This window comes from Rana temporaria, chromosome 7 (genome assembly GCF_905171775.1).
Source record: "Rana temporaria chromosome 7, aRanTem1.1, whole genome shotgun sequence".
NCBI classification, from domain to species: domain Eukaryota; kingdom Metazoa; phylum Chordata; class Amphibia; order Anura; family Ranidae; genus Rana; species Rana temporaria.
In genome coordinates this window covers 174,640,435-174,662,663 of record NC_053495.1, presented here as the reverse complement: position 1 = coordinate 174,662,663, position 22,229 = coordinate 174,640,435, and the positions used below count along the sequence as shown (strand labels likewise).

The following is a 22,229-nucleotide window of genomic DNA, read 5'->3' as shown; positions in this document are numbered from 1 at the left end:
CCTCTTTTCTCCAGCTGCTGGCCAATTGTGCACAGTTGAGTCATCTACAGTATCATACTTCCTTGATAAAAAAACTTATATCAGTACTCTCTTTTTCTGAGTAACAACCAATTTTACACTGCTATATCATCTCTCTTAATTATTAATGAAAGCTTGTAGGCCATCAGTAAGAACAGCCACAGCTAACTGGACTCTTTCTATTAGCCAGTCAAAGCAGACATCTTACTGTTTGACGAAAAAGTTTGCTGCTAAAATTACATGAAATAAAAAATGTTCTCGAACTTAAATGAAAAAGATTAGGATGCCGCTGCTGTATGTAAGCCAAGCTAATCATAAAAGAAAAAAAAAATCCACAGGCAGATATGTGCTGCCAGCATATGCTGTCGCTGACACCATCCGTGAAGATTATACTGTTTTTAATATTTCAAGGCATCCCTAATTATATTACTTTGTGTTTGTGCATTTTCAGTGTTATCCTCAAAGCCTGCTGTAGAATCTTTAATTCTATTATTTATTTATTTATTTATTTATTTATTTATTTATTTATGTATTTGCATTGATACATGCCCCCAATGATAGTACTTAGCTTTCTATGACTTTTGTTTTACAGTACCTTGTCTATTAGCCCTAAAAAATTTCAAAATTGCAGAATTCACTACCCAGACTTGAATAGGATTTGTCTTGAAACTTGAAGTTCGGATTCACTGAATTATGAGCAAGATTCACCAAACCCTTGACAAATCGAAATTCCAATACACATATACTGTATAGGTGAAAATATAAATAAAATATCCTTAGACCCCGTACACACGTCTGAGGAACTCGACAGGCAAAACACATTGTTTTGCTCGTCGAGTTCCTTGTGAAGCCGCCAAGGATCTCGGCGAGCCGAAATTTCCCATTGAACAACGAGGAAATAGAGAACATGTTCTCTATTTCCTCGCCGAGATCCTCGTCGGCTTCCTCGGGCCAAAAGTGTACAGACGACCGAGTTTCTCGGCAGAATCCAGCTCCGATCGAGTTTCTGGCTGAATTCTGCCGAGAAACTCGGTCGTGTAAAAATAAAAGAACAAAAGCTGGACAGCCGCACTCCAAAATTTTCTTTAAAAGAGATGTCTTTATTTTCAACTGTGCATACAGTCACTGCAAGCCCACAAAAATCAGTATGGCCAACGCGTTTCGCACTGGCGTCAGTGCTTAGTCGGTCGTGTGTACGGGGCCTTAGTGTTTACACAGGATATTCAAAATACATGCAATGTATGCAAAGGTGCTTGATTGCTAATAAACAAAATAAACAATAAATAATCAAAAGTACACCAAAAATTATTTCAATCCCATGTAACATACATGTTTTACATATATATAAATGGATTGGATTGGATTCTTGTGTTGCATGTTACAAAGTTTGGAGCACACAACCCATTTTTATTGTGGAACACCTTAAAGACTATTTTTTAATGGACCTGCACTATTGAGCATGCAATGTTCACATGGGACACTATGATGGATTATTTATTGTTTAGTTTGTTTATTAGCAATCAAGCACCTTTGCATACATGTCACATGTATTTTGAATATTCTGTGTAGACACTAAGGATATTTTATTTATATATTCACCTATAAAGTATAGGTGTATTGGAATACTATTTAGCGCAACACTTTTTGATTTATCTGATTATGTAGCACATTATGGCAGTGTGAACAGTGTCAGTAGCTTATTAATATATGTAATAGCTATATATCATAGATATATAGCTATTGATATAGATATCTATATACATACATATATATATAGATATGTGTATATATTTATATATATATAAAACATAATTTCAATTTATTTTTGCGTTTGGTTCTGGTAGCTCGCAAGATATTTTTGTTTTTTACACTTGACAAATCTAACCTGGGCAGATTCGTCTGTCACTAAATAAGAGGATCTGCGGCAGCACAGTTCAGTCTGGCTGCATGGAATCAAATAATGATTATAAAAAAAAAAATTGTAAAGTTACCATGTAGCTAGTATTAGTAGTTCACTGAGCAATTTTACTTGTTGCCTGGAAGCTCTTTGTGAAGAATGCCTAGTTTATCTTGTTATCTTTCATTTGTCCTTTAGTGATCATAGTATTTATAGCTTTTCATTTATATAATTAGTTTTTCTATTACTTGTTATTACTTACAGCATTACAAGCAGACAATGAAGGCACAATGACTCAGACAATAGGGCAAAAGATGACTCAGGAGAAGCTTTATCTAATACATTTTGCTTTGCTTTACTTTGCTTTGTTTGTTTTATGTAATATACTATAGCAACGTGTTTGGGTAATTAATAAATACAGTTAAGACTGAACTCCACAGATAAATTACATATATAAAAGCTGTTTTACCTGTCAAATTTATATTTATGTCAATGTATGTATAGAAATAAGTAAAGTGCTGAGAGACCCCCTTTGAAAAAAACAGACAAAAACACGTAACCAGGCTTTAATATAATACTAGACAGTAGATACACCAATCCTGGCAGGAACATATGACACTGGTTTCTTTTTAACTGGCCTATATAAATATATAGTATATAATATAAACTTATATAGAAGGTAAAGTGCATTTTGGGGTAAATGCATTAAATAGAAGATAAACTCAGAAGCATGGTGTATGTAATGTGGTCCAATAACAGCTCACGTCTCTCTTCTATGTGAAATGTTTTTTTCAATAGATGTTATGAGAGGAACTACCTTTAAAATTACTTCTTTTCCTTTTATTTTTTAATTATCTTGTCGAAACAACAATTTTTCTATGTTTTGTAAGCTAGACAAGCCTTTTTTAACCAGGGTCTCGTGGATCCCTAGGGTTCTTACAGAATTTGCTGGGGGTGAGGGGGGGGGGGGGTCCGTGAGCAATTTTTTACTTTCCATAACCACTGACTCTGATAATCCTTTTAGCCTTCTGCTCTGATCCCCAATTATCTGAAACCCTTCTCCACTGACCATCAATGCAAGGGAGTACTTCACTGACCATCAATTTATGCATGTATATCTCCACTGACCACCAATGTAAGGGAGCCCTTTTCCCACAATCACCAATTATGTGGAGCCCTCCTCTACTGACCACAAATGTAAGGGAGAATTTCACTGACCATCAATGTATGCATGTATATTTCCACTAACCACCAATGTAAGGGGGACCTTCTCCCATAATCACCAATTATATGGAACCCTTCTCTACTGACCACCAATGTAAGGGAGCATTTCACTGACCATTAATGTAAGTGATCCCTTCCCTGACCATCAATGTCTGCGGGTATACTTCCACTGACTATCAATGTAAGGGACCGCTTAACTTATACCAATGTGCGCAGATATATCTCCATTAACAACTAATGAAGGGGACCATTTCACTGACCACCAATGTAAAGTATCACTTCACTCTATGTAGACATAGCTCCACTGTTTATTTTTTACTAGTGAAACTAAAGTATAATTTATAATTAGAGCAGCCTTGGGTGCCAAATACAATATGAGAGAGATTTACCAAAACTGTATTGTATATTAACCAATCAGGTTCTAGGTCTTACTATAAAAGTTTAACCGAGCAAGCTGAAGTTAGAAGCTGATTGGTTACTATGTACAGCTGCACCAGATTCTGTGTGAACCAGTTTTGGTAAATCTTAGTAAATCTTCCCCTAAATATACAAAATTCATTGCTTTATATATTCTAATTTCTCTGTTTATTATTCAGGCTAATGTAGCATGACTGAGCTAGAGATATAGTAATTATTATCATGCAGTTCCTTGAGACCTGAAAGTTACTTTAAGATTGTTTGCCTGTGTGCTTCCTATTCTGTTACATTGGACTATATAAATAGCTAACTGTAATTCTGTGTTTGCATTGCAGATAATTAGCACCATGGAACCTCAGGTGTCGAATGGCCCAACTTCCAATACGAGCAATGGACCATCCAGTAACAGTAGGAACTGTCCTTCGCCTATGCAGACCGGGGCAGCTACAGATGACAGCAAAACTAACCTCATAGTCAACTACTTGCCACAAAACATGACACAGGAAGAGTTTAGAAGTCTGTTTGGGAGCATCGGGGAAATAGAATCCTGCAAATTGGTGCGGGACAAAATCACAGGTATATATGCCATTTGCTAATAACTGTCTGAAAGATGTCTGCAGTCACAGTTAAAGTGCCATCTAAGCATATTGATAGCCTTTTTTATATATTAGTTTAGGGGAAGGGCTAAACCCCTGGCAGTTTATTTTTTGCTGCTTGTCTCCTATTTTGAAAATTTTCCTCCACTCCCTGTTTTAGAGACACAACAGGAAGTGAGAAAAAATCTCTCCAGAGTGAGATTAAATCCCTTCTTGGATAGGTGTCCCTATTGGAAGATTTCTTCTCATCTCCTGTTGGTAAAAACGGTAACATTTCAAATTTCCCCTAACTTTTTTGTTTCAGTGACCATGGCCACCAGTGCAGCTAGAGAGGCTGAATCTTTGCAGTGGGAACATAGACAGGAATAAAAACTTGACAGAAGTTCTAAAGGCATATTGGAACTTTTGTGGCAGGCAAATTGTCATCTAAAACAAGTTCTCTAAGAAACATAGAGAAGATAATCACCTGTTTACATGTGTTGCTCTCTTACTGGTAGAATGGTAGAATGAACAAGGCATTGCGCCACGGTGAACAGTAACACTACAGATTGTCACTCAACATCAATGGTGTAACGCCTTGCTCATCCACCGGCAAGGATGCAATGCATTAAACAGGTGGGTATTTTTCTGCCCTGTAAATCGATTCTGTAAATGGAAAGTTGTCACCAGCAGCAGGACCACTTGTGTACCATGGCACTTACCCTTCCATACTCTATTCAAAATAAAAATAATTTAATTTAAAAAAAAAGTTTGCCTCTCAAGTACAAAGTAAACCTCAGCTTTCCTTTGCTCCTTCTTTTAATGCAGTGGGGTTTACATCTCCTACACCTCCATAAGTACAGTGATACCTGGTTCACATGGCAATCTTACTGAAGAAGTTATCTCCTACATTCCCAAGGTTTATATAGTAGAAGGTCAACTTTTTTTGTTTGGATAGAATGGGTAAGATTATTTTCTCCCATGTATGTCTGTTGGAGAGATTTCTCGCCTCTTTCTGTCTCAGTAAAAGAGGAAAATGAGGGTAAAACTCACAAATGGAGACATAGACAGCAACAAATACTGTACCAAAAAATCCCAACCCTTCCCCGCTCTACTAATAATAGTTCCTCTATTGCTGTCTGTGGAAATGGAGGAATATCTTTCCAACAGTGACACAGACACCAATGCAATATGGCAGAAATTCTTTCCCTTCTCCACTGTATTCAAAAACACACGTCAATGTTTTAGCTTTGAGGTCTACTTTTTTTTTGAAAATTTCTGTTTATTAAAGGTTTTTGCATATAAAATACAAAAAGAAACAAAACATACCTTGACACATTGCCAAGGTGAACTGTTGGTCAACATGACCAGGAACATACAAAAAACTGTGCCATCACAGATGGCATACTAAAAACAATAACCCCCCCCCCCCCCCCCCCCTTTGAGGTCTACTTTAACACATTATAGCTCAAATAGCATGCAAGTCATAAAAATATGCTTACAGCTATTGCGTATTGGGGGGGGGGGGGGTTGGGCCCATTTGGCTCCTGTGGCTAGTTAAGGGCAGCCAATTCAAGTCACGATACATTTTGTAATCACTGTGTCAGCCAATTAAAATGGTCACAATAAAAAACATTTTTTTGCAAAGACATAATAACTATGTGTCCCTATATAGAACATGGATACGAATCCAAAGTGTATATACAAAGAGAAACAACTGGAGATAGAAAAAACCCGTTATTGAAAAAACTAGGGTTGTAATTTTATCGAATTTATGTAATTTTATCAAATCGTTGAATTAGATTTTTTGTTCCAATAAATATTTTTTTTCTGTCACCAGTTGTTTCTCTTTGAAGATACACTTTGGATTCTTATCCATGTTCTATATATGCTGCTATTTGATTTAGAGAGACACACCTAATTACTAATGAGGTGATGATGTTTTGCTGCTGAATCAAGGAATTATGATTGAATATTCCTCTTCAGCTTTTTCACACTATTTTGGTGTAGCTCCCTTGACTATTTGTATTGTTATTTTCTATGTGTCCCTATAGCTAGCCACATCCCCCTTTTTGTGAAATCAGGAAAATAAGATATTTCTTGCATTTTTATTAGAGTGATAAAAAATAATTGCCCCTACTTTCATGTCAACAAAGACTACAAAAAATTTTATTTTTATTTTATTTATGGTTTTGACATTTTTTTTGATAGCACCAAAAGAATGGGATGATTATCTTTATATGGTAGACTTAAAGGAATGAGAAATCTATCAATACAAACGTTTGGATAATCATAAAAATAAAATGTATTTAGGCATTCCAAAAAAACAGACATTTAAAACTGCAGTTTGTCATTAAATTACATTTCCAAATTCCAGAAGCTGATCTGGTTGTAAGAAGGTCCCTATTACCTTCTTACAACCAGATCAGCTTCTGGAATTTAAGCTATACAATGGTAAGGCAGCAAAGCTTTTAGGAAAATTTAGGAAAAACTGTTGCACTTCAAGTAAAAAACACAATTTGCATTGCAGACAGTTTTAATCTGATAACTCATAATGATCAGGAATGCTCTGTGCTGGCTGGAACCATCTTTTTAATGCATATTAGGAGAATATACTGTATATGCTACAAAGTGAATATAAGAGATGCACAGAGTTGATCTGTTGCCGAGCCCATTAGATGTATAAGGCTCATTTTGATTAATAACTTGCAACCCAAGGGCTTAATGGACTAACAAGCCTGTATGTGAGTTAATGTCAGCATGCTCTACTCTGCTCTAGATTAGAGAAGGCTGGAGTGTCCAAGCATATTATTAGATAACAATGTAAATGGAGGTAGTATGTGTAATGTTTACAGAAGCCCTGCTTCATCAAGCTACAGGATGACTTCAATTGTTTTTCCCCGTTTTGCAGTCAAATTTAAGAAAACCCCCACTATACATTTGTTACGTGTTCCCATTCACATAGCATACCTAAAATAATTTTTTCAAAAATCTTACCTTTAAATATTTCTTTGGGCCTTTGGACAGGCTACAAAATACTAAGATCAATTTTAAACTGTCTGTCACCAGGCAGACTGGGGACACTGAGATCCTTTTTATTAATATAAAATGCAGGAACCCATCTTCTAAATCTTTAACCCTTTGCAGGGACAAAGGGTTAAAATCTAGTTTGTAACTGATAATAAGAACGGCCAGTATATAGGCAGGTTTAATTGGTAAGTATGACTCCCCAGTCCACTCCCTAAAGTGGAAAAACTGATTCATAGCTTTCCCAGGATTGTTAAGTCCTGTTATGGGTCCTGGAATTTGGAGGCTTGGATAGATTTTGGGTGGCAAAGAGCCTCCAACCTTGACTACGGGTACTGTGGTTAACCCACCTGTGAGAAAGGGCTGAAAAGGGCAGGAAGCAGTCAGCAGGTGTCCAAGAGGTTTGGTGTGGAGCAAGACATACTTATGGGAGATAGTGTGTACTATTTGGGCTATTGAAACACTGATGAGTTGTAGTTACCTTCCTTTGGGCTCTGTGCAGGCAGGGGACTTTAACCCTTATATGGGACATAGCTTTGCTGGCGGTGAGCCATAAATGTGATTTATACTAGAAGTTGATGGACTGTTTTGTTTTGCTTATGTTGAAGAAAGCCACTTCGTTTTGCATTTTTTTTTTAAGATAAAAGACTGTTTGCTTTTCCTGACACGGCTGGCTGGTGATCCGCACTCCTGCAAATATCACACCAGACAGGCAGACAGGCGATGAGATGAACTTTCCGAAGGCAGCACAGAAAAAATGCTTTTCTTTAGTAGAGTATGAAAGTCTAAAGCCCCTGACAGATTTGTATTTCTGCTTGTGTTTCTGTTGCAGAATTCTCCCCACTTCCTGCCAAGTAAAACTGTTAGCAGCAGGACAGGAAGTGAGGTCAGTCCCCTTAACCCCTTGGCACCGACACCTCATGTCTCTTTAAGGGATTTCAGATGGCGGGAGGCGAGGGCAGGGTTTATGATCATGTGACCGCAGTGATAGAAAGGCTCTGATCACAAACTCTCCGCACAGCTCTGTCTGCTAAACGGTATGAAACTATGCGGCGGCTTGGTGCCAAGGCCCACCCACAGAGAGGTTGCATATTTGTGTACTGTCGGCACCTAGGGGTTAACAAAGCCCCAGAGAGCAGTAAAATCCCAACAGGAGTTTTAATTCTTCCCTACCAGATCCATAGTCAGAAAAAAAACTAGGCTGGACATGCACTTTACAGAACCCTTTCTCTTTGAATTCCTTTTCAAAAACAAGCCCTCTTGTTACAAAATGGAAAATCTTATAGGGGTTGTTGCCATACATTATATATTTCCTATATCCGTATGTATTCACAAAATAGTTTGCTGTATAAATCACTGCTTAGCCGAGGGTTGCAACCTGTCTGGGATTCACCCGGACAGTCTGGGTTTTGAATCATGTGTCCCAGTTTTAGTCCACCTGAAACCCAGGCACATTGTTCAGACAGGAATGTGGCTCATAACAGGGCTTGACAGAAGGGTGAGGGGGCACTTTGTGAGCCACATTACTATTGTCTTTGGAGTACCCAAAGGTGCTCCAGGTCTGTTACAACCCAATAGTGTATACAACGGGTTGGGCTTGAAGAAAAAGTGGCCACCCTAGCTTAGCCAGTCTACCCCTGGGCTCCATAGAAGTCACATAATCTGCCATACCTATTGGTACCCCCCTGGTTCAGAACAGACACAGATATGAGTGCATTGACTAAAATCCTACTTACGTAGTAATTTCAGGGGGGGGGTATATATTTGGTTGAACAAAGCCAATGAAAAACAAACCTTGCAATAAGCCTACAGTCCTTGAACTGCAATCACATTCTGAAAAATATAGCCCAGTTATACGCTATCTGTAACACTTCAAAACAAACTCCGCGCGCGTGAGCCTCGTATATGGATGGACCATAAATTATTTATTTAGCAATATGTCTGTCAAAAGGCACACAAATGGATTTCACCTGCTGCGAACTGAGCCCATCAACAGCCGCCTTGCCGTATAAGTTATGTTTATAATAACAATACAGTGATAAGCGCTCTGTCTTTTAAGAGAATACGAATCCAAAACTGAGACAAGTCTGAAGGCAAAGGCTATGATTCATATCTTACATTGCTTTGTTAAGGCAGTGAAATGGAAACAAGGAACACGAACAGAACAATGTAGCCATAAACTGAGCTTATTATAACATTTTCATTTTCGCAACTTAATTAATTCTGGCTTTTTAAATTAACAGTAAAATGGGTCCCTCTTGATCCATCACAGTTGTACAGAGGCCAAGATGTAAAATGATAAACTTTCTTACCTGTTCAGCAGAAACTAGATGATTAAATGAGGCCATGGAGATAATAATAGATGGGATGCCGCATTGTGAATAGAGTGCTTTGTGATTTTTCGGGGTGAGCGCATTGTCTTCTGTACAGGAAGCCAAATGAGCTAAAGGACCTATGAAGAAACCCATATGGGACCACATCAGCACATAGTGCTGTGTGATAGGTCCCCTCTGTAGTGGGAATAAAGCCAAGCTGGTATGCTGAAAAGTTAAGAATATTGGCATGATGACAGCTGGCACTGGCAATGTCAATAGATGTGATGCAGATGGCATCAGCAGCATTAAAGAATGCATAACTAGCAGCATGCCTGCCAATTTTTTGACATGGGAGGTCATTTCAGACAGACTATCAATACTTTTTTTTTACAGCAAATACATTTTAAAGTAACCTGCCTTGGGAATATATAAGGGCCATTATGTCAATCTTCTGAAAATAGTTGCAAGGCTGTTTTGCAGACCCGCAAACTTTAAAGCTTGTTTATTTTTATTTTTTTCAAATCAACACAAGGGACGGTACTTACATTGATTGAGAAGTGCCCCTTGTGCTGATGGCTGCCCTCTTAATTTAAATATTCTGTCTTTGCCATTCTCCATACCCCCACAGTGGTAATCTTCTAGTGCTATTGAGTTACTATAAGCCTCTCAACCTGTCGTAGGCACTCATCAAGAAACTATTCCTGCCCTTTCCACCTCCTTCCTCCAACAATAGATGCTGTACTATAGTGTCCAGAAATGAAAAACGCTCTATGAATGGAGGATGGGTGGATGAATGAATCCTTCTCTGGTCCTTCTCTATTTGTAGAGCATTGTTTATTGTTGGAAGCTATACTACAGTTTTTATGGATGTAGGAGGCAGGAAGTGGAAAGGATGGGCATAGTCAGCATGATTTCCTACGACAGGTCCAATGGCTCAAATTTACATCAGCAGCACTAACAGATTACTGCTGTTCTGCTGTGGGTGGGGGTCCGGGTAGAGAAAAAAAATGTCAATGAGGACAGCAGCTATTAGCACAAGGGACAGTTCTCATTCAATGAAAGCACCATCCCTGATGATTTTTTTTTTCCTTTTAATTTAATTGAATTTAGGCTTTAGCTCCAATTTACTCTGGGTTTTGTCCTGCTTTGCTGTCTCGCTGGTGTGCACAATAATGGAAATCACATTATACTCTATGGCGTCTGTTGGCATTAATGCAGTCCAGTGCAGTGCGTTCTCTGACAAGGCACTTCTTTTGCCCCATAGACTTCAATAGGAGCGCAAGGAAAGCACATGTGAACTGCATGTAAAATTAATGTACATGCATTTCTAGTGCATTTTAAGCCTAGTTTGTGTATGAAATCCAGCCTCTTCCCCCTACATAAAACTCATTAAGCATAAAAACGCATTAAAAACACATGTAAAAACTTGCTACAAAAATGTATTGAAAAATGCATGATTATTCAATAGCACTAGTGTAAACCTAGGCTTACATTGCATGTCAGAGCAAAATAAAGAAAAACACAGGTAGTACATAGTGAAGCCCCATACACACTATCAGTTTTCCTGCTGGTTTTCTCTTCAGGTTTACCAAAACCATCTAATACAAGGTCAAACCTCAGGAGTTTCAATTTGTATGCAATCAGGCAGGCCCTTGCACTACATTGTTTTGGTAAACCTGAAGAGAAAACCAGCAGGAAAACTGATAGTGTGTATGGGGCTTCACAGTATATGCACATTTCCCCATGCTTAGCCTCTTTAAAAACCCTGCATTTACAGGAAAATACCAGTTGATCTTACAGAAATCCAGTGTGCTCCTGACTCCCGTTTGAGCTGACAACATAGTTCAAGGGCAGAACTGGGAGGCCTGATAACAATGAGCAGAGGCAGAGTGCGCAGGAAGTCAAAAACTGGATTTCTGGCAGATCCACATGAACAGTGTTTTTCTGACTTGCAACATTGGAAAACTTCATATACTGCAAAGATGTACTGCATCTTTTATTTTTAATTGTGCCTACACATCAGACTTTGTTATCTGCATATATAATATCAATAGAACCATCACCGTCAGGTAGCATTTTCAGACGTAGAGTTTTGTATTGGCAACCTCCATGTTTTTCACTACAGAATTACTTTTATTTTTACTTACAATGTGATTTTGAAAAACGAATGCGCAAACCAAAAATAACCCAAACCTCAAGGAGTGGCAGCCAACATTAAAGGAGTGTCCCCACAAACAGAAGTCAGAAGGAGATCCTACCAGTCAAATGGACTTGTCAACAAATTCTGAATGATATCGGAAGCATTTTAAAAAGATCTCAAACTTAAGCCATCAACACAAGCCAAAAGCCCATAATTGCAGGCCCTAATAATGAAAGTCTTTTTCAACCTCTAGGATAATACTTGAAGAAAAAAAAAAAAAAAGCAAACATTTGCTATTCTTACTTCAGAGTTAGGATGGAGTGTGACTGCTATGGGCAGTACAACTTTAAAAAACAAAAAGTTTTGTTTTTGCAATATTTTTAGTTTGCTAACAGTAATAGCTGAAGGTGTTCGTAAGTAAAAATAAATTTAAAATATAAATGTGGCGCTAACTCAAGTAAAGTGTTAAAGTGAACAAAATATATAATCAATATTCAATGAAGTCCATAATACAGTCCAAACAGTGAGTTATCAATCCAAAATTCATAGATGTTCAAAATATGCATGTGCAAAATAAGTATATCTATTTAATCCTAGTTTCACAAAAAGTGCTTGTGTAGTCCAAAATTTATACCAGTAATTAAGATGATGGTAAACCTGAAATAATCCACTGCAGAAACAAACATCAATTCTTAAATCGCGTAGTCACACTTGCTTCCACCCTCCGCAATCCACCAATAGTGTGGTAGATGGTAGATTATTTCACATCTACCATCAACATAATTATATATTTTGGATTACACAAGCACTTTTTGTGAATCTAGGATTAAATAAATATACTTATTTTGCACATGCATATTTTGCACATCTATGAATTTTGGATTGATAACTCACTGTTTGGACTGTATTATGGACTTCATTGAATATTGTTTATCTATTGTGTATCTATCTTTTTCACATTAGCACTTTACTTGAGTTAGCGCCACTATTATACTTTATATTTATTTTCACTTACGGACACCTTCAGCTATTACTGTTAGCACACAAAAAATATTGCAAAAACAAAACTTTTTGTTTTTTAAAGTTGTACTTCCCATAGCAGCCACACTCCATCCTAACTCTGAAGTAAGAGTTTTATCCAAAAGGTTGAAAAAGGCTTTCATTATTAGGGCCTGCAATTATAGGCTTTGGGCTTGTGTTAATGGCTTAAGTTTGACATTATTTTAAAATGCTTCCGATATCATTCAGAATTTGTTGACAAGTACATTTAACTGGCAGGACCTCCTTCTGACTTCCATTTGGCCTGCTTCAAGCATATTTTGCATTCTTATAAACTTGTAATGGATTGCACAACCCTCTTGAAGGGAGCAACAGCCCATCAACACAGGCTCTTAAGGTTTATCTTAGTTCAAACTGCCTCTTATTCCTTGGCCTTCCAAAATGTTGCACGAAACATTTGAAATAATCAGAATTTACCATACAGCCCATATTCTGCTCATGGTGCCTAGGAGAGGGTGATATCATGTGTCTTCTAGTGAGAAGACAGTGTTAATAAGACCTATTTAGAACGAATTATGTATCAGGAAAGTTTGGAATGGGGCAGGTCAATTTAGGCAGCTTTCTTTACTCTCAATTTTATCCAGACCATTATTTTTGCTATTGGTATTTGTTTCTACTGTACATGAGGCGAGGCGCTGACTTTTACGTATTTGATTTTTTGTGAACATTTTTGTAGGAAGGACCCTTAGTGCTTTAAAAAATGTAGGCAATTGTTCTGGCTCTTATGTTGTTTTATAGCACCAACAGTGAACTTATTTGTTTGGAAACCTTCCTGTAGTGTTCTGACCTACTCTAGTTCCATTAGGTGGTTTGCAAAGTTTTGTGACCAAATTGAGTGCAACACTTTACAAACATCAATTGAGTAGAAAAAATAAATGCTTCTGGAAATGATTTTAAAATGTAGCTTATGATTTTAAAATGATAGCTTATGCTAAAGGGAGACAGGGGCAGTACCTTGCCAATTGGCAGCAAAAAAAATAGCTACATATCCTGTACCTTTGCCACCTGGGTCCACCAGTGGTAAGTTTATCAACCTACTTTATGGCATGATAAGTCATGGCAGGTCATGCTGTGTCAGTGCAAAAGGCCAGTATGCCCAGAATGCACATATGAAATTTTGGGCCAATATTTGATTTTCAGAAATTATTGTATTCTTGGACACTTCGTGATCAAATTATATGTAGCCATAGCTCCTGTAGACACCAACTTTAGTGTCCACTAAAGGCGACAGAAAAAGAGAACTCATCGTTGAGCAATATGGAAATGGCCAACACTTCCAAGCCCTAGACAAACAACAGCGACACCAATCTTTTTTAGGAAAGTTCAGGAAGAAGGAGCGCCGCTCCAGGTGAATGAATCGGCGCTATATGTATGTGCTGGGTGCTAGCCATGGCTCGCCACCGAAGACAATTGGAAAAGAAGGAAAGGCTGCACATCAACTAAAACAATCCAATGTAATTTGATTGATCCAATATGAGTCACATCTAATAGCAATAAATAGTCCACAATATCCTGTGTAAAATGAATGAATAAAGTGCTGAAAAAAACTGTGGTAAACGTTGTGTCAAAACAATATCTTCTATAGTAAATCTTTGTGACTACCATTTAATGATATATGGACTATTTATATTTTTATATGAGTCAGTTTAGCACACTGCTTATGTGATTTTACACTGAAGTCATTTTATTATATGTTTATAGAAAGTTGCGCTGATCATCACTTTTATTATAACCAATATTTGTGCACTGTGTACACTTTAGGTCTAGCAGCAGTTTTCATTATTTAGATTTATTCATTTGATAGCACAAAGGACCACATCTTGCACATCTAACAGCCACCCAAGAGGTGACGTGTTTCACACTGTCAATAGTGCTTCTTCAAAACTTGAAGAAGCACTATTGACAGTGTGAAACGCGTCACCTTTTGGGTCCTGTGTCTTTGTCTTGGTGGCTGTTATGTGTGACTCATATTGGATCAATAAAATCACGTTGGATCATTTTCGTTGATGTGCAGCCTTTCCTTCTTTTCCCAAAAAGTTACTTATTGGGGGTCTTGCTGGCTTTGGGAACGAAACTGACTTTCCTTGAAGACAGCACTACATTAAATTCGTCCTAAAGCAGAATATGTTTGCAGTAGTTCAGCTATCCCTCATTTTTTAGAGACATTCCCAAATTTAAGGATTGCTCAACACAAATATTCTTAGGGGATATCCTTGATTTAAAGTACCACATGGGTGTATCCCACTCTTGTAAATATTAGAGTCATGTCTAAGTATCTTGGTATCTTTACCTTGAAAGTTAATATTTACTGAGATGCAGAATTTAAAATATAAACATTTATTGATATTCCATTTTAATAAACATCGTATAACTGCGTTTATAGTGATTTTTGATCTTCCAAGAGAGTATTGTGAACAAAGTGCTTAGAGATACCAGCTTAGCAACAAAATGTTCCTGGAAGTGATTTAAAAATGTTGGCAAATATGACAACAAAGAGAACATCATAGGCATATAAAGAGGCATAATTTGCATTGAGAGATGTGGGGAAGAGGCCTGTAATTTGCATTTGATGTGCACCCAGATGCAGAGGCTCCAGAATGAATTGAAGACCTTATAAACCATGAACAATGGAAATACACTCATTTACCTGCTATACAGCTCTTTATAAACATTCAGGCTCATGTAGACAGTTCCTGTATCCCTTCACTTAATGTGCATTTGAAAGGCAGGTCAACAGATTTTCATTTATTTCAATAGTGTGTGAATAACAGTTCTGAGGCTGTGACATCCGTCTATATGAGCCCTTACTGGGTTTTCTGATGGGCCAATCATAAAGCTCATGTCTGTTGTGTAAGACATAGAACTTCTTCTGCTGCTTTACTAGTGAGTATTTCAATTTTGCAAGATATATGCCCGTATTGCCTTTTGATTTTGCTGAAAGAGAGAGGATAGTCCTAGGCTAGTAGAAGGGCAACTGGGGAATTTGCCACATGGGCCAGTGTCTATGGGAGTCCATGCAGGCTAAGTTTTGTTTCTGTGGACTGCATAGCCTAACGGAATTTTTTTTTTACAAAGCACCTACCTATTCTATACATGATTATCCTATCCATAGTAACGGCATTAAAGCGCAATGGAACTTTTAGTTTAAAGCAGTCGTGAACCCCTGCAAGTTAAGATCATAATGTGTTAGTATGCATCATATACAAGCACATTATGAAGCATTGACCTTAAAATATACCCTCCAGTGGCACGCTGTCACCACTGACAGGGTGTCCATCTTACTTCCAGGTTTGTGGGCTCCACATCTTTAAATGGTCGAGCCGTGATGACATCACTCCCGTCCATAAGTGCATGCACTGGTGATGTCACTGGCTGCTACTAAGGTAAATATCTCCTAATTGGTACACATCTAGGAGATATATACTTTACCTACAGGTAAGCCTTATTATAAGCTTACCCGTAGGTATAAATAAAAAAGTAGACTTTATCACCACTTTAAATCAGCTAATTACATTCCTAGCTTATTGAAACAAAAGATGTGCAAAATAGTCTCACAGTTCCGATTCTTTAGAAAGCAGCCGCAGCCTAAGTAGAAACACATCTGTTCCCTGCCAGCTTGCTGCAGGGAAGGACACTTGCACTCTGTGTAGAAGCAGTGGTCTCTTTGCAAAGGCCCAACATGAACCTGCTGTGTCAGATCTATAGCTTGAGGCCTCGTACACACGACCGAGGAACTCGACGGGCGAAACACATCGTTTTGCTCGTCGAGTCCCTTGTTAGGCTGTCGAGGAACTCGACAAGCCAATTTTCTCCATTCCCGTCAAGGAAAAAGAGAACATGCTCTCTTTTTGGCTCGTCGAGTTCCTCGACAGTTTCCTCGTCGAAAAATGTACACACGACCGGTTTCCTTGGCAAAAAAAAAAAAAACAGCAAGTTTCTTGCTGGTTTTTGCTGAGAAACTCGGTCGTGTGTACGAGGCCTTACAATAAATATGCTCCCTGATGATTGGAGAGCTCTCACTCTGATACAACAGAAGGCATGCCAGCCCTCTACAGAGAGACCACTGCTTCCACAGGGAGAGCAAGAGCCTTTTTTCCTGCAGAATTCTGGCCGGTGGCAGGCTTTTCAACTCAGGCTGTGCAAATCTGGACTGTATTTAGTTGAATTCAAAGGAAGCAAAAACAAATACAGTAAAACCTTGGATTGCGAGCATAATTCGCTCCAGAAACCTGCTTATAATCCAAAGCACTTTATAGCAAAGCGAACTTCCCCATAAGAAATAATGGAATGTCTAATGGAATCTCTAAGTGCAGCAATATGGTTACATTTAATTAAGGTACAACATTTAGCAACTCACATGGTTGATGATTAAAACAGGCACATCTAAGTATGCAGGCATCTGGGGTAAAGCTGTCCACATAGACCATCCTCAGCACCGCTGGATCTCACCGCTGTTAGTCTGCAATCGTGACCGGGAAGACTACCCTGAAAGTGAGGCTTGAACCGCTCATGGAGCGAAACGAGGAAGGGATCACGTCAATGGCGATGTGGAGGATGTTCTATGTGGACAGTGTTACCCCGGATCCCTGCATACTTAGATGTGCCTGTTTTAATCATCAACCAATATGAGTCGCTAAATGTTGTTGTACCTTCATTAAATGTAACCATATTGCTACACTTATAGGCGACTCTCTTTTATACTCAGTTGTGACATGACGCTACTCTTATATCAAGACATTGCTTGTTTATAAAGTCAAAATGTATTAAACATTTTAGCTTGTCTTGCAAAATGCTCTTAAACCAAATTACTCTCAAACCAAGGTTTTACTGTACCTTGTACAATAATATAGTTAATAGTAGTGGCTTTATTGGTCACAAAATAGGACTATGATTTATTTTATGTCTAACTGTAACAGAAATAAGATGGTAAGATATCCCTTTCCCTTGGGCAGCAGTCTGTGTATATTCCCCTCTGTTATTTTTATTATTTTGATTCACAAATGTATTTCTTCTTGGTAAGTACTAGCACTAACATTAAGGATATTCAACCTTAAAATGTCAACTTGAAAAGCACAGCCTTTTATGTAGCTTTCATTTGAGAAGTATATTTAAACTTTTGGTAAAAAATAAAATTGTAGATTGAAATGAAATATTCGGTAGGGGATGTGCTGTACCGCATTGTTTGCACTGCCTAGCGGCTACCTGAGCTACGATTCCTGCTGTTATCAGTCAGGGATCCTTGGATCTGGAAAGCAGTTTTATTCTGTTGGATGGGGATTCAGAACCAAAAAGCAGACATAAGTAACTAAATTTGGTTTTCAACCAGATATATGTCACTGACTTTCTAGTTATTAATATTTTTTATTTAACTGAATTGAACCTGTCAGTTAAAGCCCCACTTTGGGTGCTAGACAAAAAATACCCTTGCACTTGGGCCTCCTGCACTCCAAAGGTTGAATGCTCATTAAGTCTGGAGGTGGCAGAATAAGGTGCAATACTTGCCTTATTCCTTGCTTTGGCAGGCTTCTTCCATGTTGACAAACCAATCCCCTGAAGTTTTTCTCTCTAACGTGCTCTGGCCAACGGTTACACATTATCATATACAGTAAAACCTTGGATTGCGAGCATAATTCATTCCGGAACCATGCTTATAATCTAAAGCACTTGTATATCAAAGCAAATCTTCCCATAAGAAATAATGAAAACTCAAATGATTAGTTCCACATCCATTTATTCATAAATCCTTCAGTTTATAGTCCATATAAAAAGATTATAGTAATGTGATAAGTTGTGTAACCATAAAATGTCCATCCACAAATAGAAGCCTTCACAAGAGGATTAGAAGGAAAATCCAGAAGGAGCTACGGAGTATAAAAGATAAGAGAGGAGCCTTTAAATGTAGCAATATGGTTACATTTAATGAAGGTACAACATTTAGCAACTCACATGGTTGATGAGCAAAAGAGGCACATCTAAGTATGCAGGGATCTGGGGTAAAGCAAACAACATAGACCGTTGTGACATGACGCTACTCTTATATCAAGACTTCGCCTGTATATCAAGTCAAAATGTATTAAAAAAATTAGCTTGTCTTGCAAAACGCTCTCAAACCAAGGTTTTACTGTACAATGCAGGACCAACAAGCATTGTATAGGAGGACAGCAAGGCCAGAATACACCCCAGAATGTCAAAGAGAAGAGGGGAGCACTGCCTGCCAGAGTATTATAATGTATTCCTCTATTATTAGACTTAGCAAGCGATTTACCCTTACAGGAAAGTTAGGGCCCCATCATAAGAATGTTTTTTGTTTTGGTTCCAGAGTATGGCTTAAACCACTTGCGGACCACCCACCGTACATATACTGCGGCAAGATAGCCGCTCTCTACCAGATCACGGACCTAGTATATGACCTGAAACTTCCGGGTCTGGGGCTTGTGCGTGTGATTTTACACAGCAGGAGCGGATCGTGGGTATGGCACACTCAATGTCCGCTCGCACCCGCCGATGCTTCGATACCCAGGCAGAATGGCAGTCTGCCTATGTAAACAGCAGATTGACGTTCTGTCAGTACAGAACTGTGTTCCCGTAAAGCAGAAACACTGATCCATGCCTTCCACTAGTAAAAGCATCCCCCCACTACACTGAATCACAGGCTAGGCACACGGTTAACCCTTTGATCGCCCCTGATTTTAACCACTTCCCTTCCCAGCTAGTGTCATCAGTACAGTGACGGTGCATATTTTTTAGCACTGATCACTATGTCACTGGTCCCCAAAAAGTGTTAAAAGTGTCAGTTTGCATCCTATTTGTCCACTGCAATATCGCAGTTAAGCTATAAGTCGCTGATCGTCGCCGTTACTAGTAAAAAATATATATAAAAATATCCCATAGTTTGAAGACGCAATAACCTTTGCACAAACCAATCAATATACGCTAACTGGGATTTTTTTTTCTTGCCAAAAATATGTAGAAGAATATATATTGGCCTAAATTGACGGAGAAATTCGATTTTTTACATTTTGTTATTGGATATGTTTTATAGCAGAAAGTAAAAAATATTTATTTTTTCAACATTTTCTTTTTTTAGTTTATAGCGCTGGTGATTAAATACCACCAAAAGTATTTGTGTGGGGAAAAAAGGACATAAATTGTATTTGGGTACAGCGTCGCATGTCCGCGCAATTGTCAGTTAAAGTAGCGCAGTGCCGTATTGCAAAAAAATGGCCTGTCATGAAGAGGGGGGGGGGGGGGTAGATCTTCCAGCTGTCAAGTGGTTAATAAAGGTGTACATATTACATATTTCACCTTGTGGCACCTGCAAAAGTCTTTGTTTATCCTCAGATTGTTTTCTGTGTACCCCTGAATTTTGAACAGATGCTATTTATGGGGAACCAGGGGAGCCATCACAAATTTTGGGGCCCCTTACACAGCTTTAGGCAGGGCCCTCCTGGAGCAGAGAACTGTGAGGGGGCCCTCCTCTCTCCGCTTATCTGAGATGATAAGCGGGGGTTGTGGTAAGGAAAGTGTCATCTCTTCTCTTCTCTTCTCTCTTCTGCTGCGAGATGATAAGCGGGGGGGGGGGATTGTGGTAAGGAAAAGGAAAGTGTCATCTCTTCTCTTCTCTCTCCTGCTGCGTGATGATAAGCGGGATGAACTGGGTTGGTGCTGACATACAAAACAAAGTCTCAAGTCAAGTCTTCTCTTCTCTCTCCTGCCTCAAGTTGCTAAAGTTAGGGGGGGTCAGATGAAAAATAAATAATAAACAAAAAACGGGTGGCGGCTGTCTGGGCCCCTGGGACCAATCGGGCCCCTTACAGGTGTAATGCCTGTACTTCTCTGATGGTGGCACTGTGGGAAAACTCAACATTTATGCCAAACTAATTTTCTCCCCTTGAAGTAATCATTGCATACAATGCAGCTACAACCACCAAGCCCCATAAACGTGAAAGGGCCCATATAATAAGTTTGCAAAACAAATATATCATTTTTACAACTAGCCATTTTGAATGTGGAAAAAAAAACAATCAAAAGTTCATTCAACAGAAAACCATTTGCCTGTGCCTAAAATATTTTTTTTTACCTAGCAGGGTCACACATTTTTTCCAAAGTAGTGTATACATACAATATATTCTTATTTCTGCTCTGATCAAGAGAAAGTAAAAAAAAAAGAATTAACACAAAAGCATTTCACTTTCCCTCTAAAGGTTATTCTAGAATTTTGTTGGCCATTTTAATTTCAGAATCTGCCACTTTGAAAATCAACAATTTTGTTTTAATGTATTCTTTTTGATTTTGCTGCTTTTATGAAGTGATAGAAATGGAATTTCACAAGAAAAGATTTGCTTGCTTAGTACATCCATATAAAGTGGCTGGAAAATCCTCTTCCTCTGGTTTTGTTCTGCTATATACCAATTTTGTTCGGCTTTATCATTTTGTTTACAGTTTTTTTCTGTGTCACTAAATTGCCTCTCTGCTTTCACTAATCCACTCCCGCTCTTTCAACCAGGCTGTTTTTTGCGTCTTTATACTTGCCAACATAACAAAGGGGTTGATTTACCAAAGGCAAAAAGGCTGAGCACGTTGCAAAATGCAGTTGCTCCAGAGCATAGTAAATGAGGGAAGCTTCAGTTTGAAAAGAATATCCAATCACATGCAAGGAAAAAAAAAATGCTTTTTTGCTTGCACATGATTGGATGATGGAAGTCAGCAGAGCTTCTGCTCATTTACGAAGCTCTGGAGCAACTAAACTTCAAAGTCTTTTTGCCTCTAGTACAGGGGGGTCAAACTCAATTTCATCGTGGGCCGCATCAGCATTTTGATTGTTCTCAAAAGGGCCGGTTGTATCTGTAAGGTTAGACGTCCAGCGCATCCCCCCCCCCTTACATTAAATGTCAAGAGCCACCCCACCATCAGAAGTTGAGTCCCCCACTCTCCCTTACATCAGTGTACCCCCCTTTCCTTATGCTGCTGCTGGGAAGAAGCTAAATGCATTGTTTGAAAGTAGGGAAGGAGGACCAGAGGAGGACAGGAGAGGTGTGAGGGCCACATTAAATGGCCTGGAGGGCCGGATTCGGCCCGCGGGCCTTGTGTTTGACACCTGTGCTCTAGTAAATCAGCCCCAAAGTCTCCTAAAAAACGTTCTGACGTAATGGGGTATTTTTATAAAGCAGTGACAGGGGACTCTACTGGTGCATGTGTTTTAAATGACGGATGATTCACCACCAATGAATGTTTGGTGAAAGCCACATTGCCTGCTTTATAAATACTCCCCCTTCGGTATAAAGACACCCCATAGAACTTGTTTTCACTGGCAGTGTTTTTATTTTGTACTGAAAAACATTTTTGGGCTCAATTCGCCAAACTAGAACAATTTTTATTTGGAACAAATATTTTAAGCACAATGAAAGCTGAAAATAACCATCACATTGCTGAAAATAAAAATCTTTATGGCAAATAACATGAGCGAATTTAGCCAACTGGCTTCATTAGGAGCCATTGACCCACCGACAGAGTCAATTTTACTGGAACAAATTTCTGCATTGTGGTGTGTTACCCCA

General features: G+C 38.6%; 1 protein-coding gene across 7 annotated transcripts in view; it reads left to right on the top strand.

Annotated features, from left to right (window-relative positions):
• ELAVL4 (ELAV like RNA binding protein 4) overlaps positions 1-22,229 on the top strand; it is a 150,685-nt gene that overhangs the window by 74,774 nt on the left and 53,682 nt on the right. For all 7 annotated transcript variants that reach the window (XM_040360517.1, XM_040360519.1, XM_040360522.1 and 4 more), the window contains exon 2: positions 3,892-4,132. In XM_040360517.1, the coding sequence (XP_040216451.1) occupies positions 3,892-4,132 (241 nt within the window). The remainder of the gene's footprint in view (positions 1-3,891; positions 4,133-22,229) is intronic.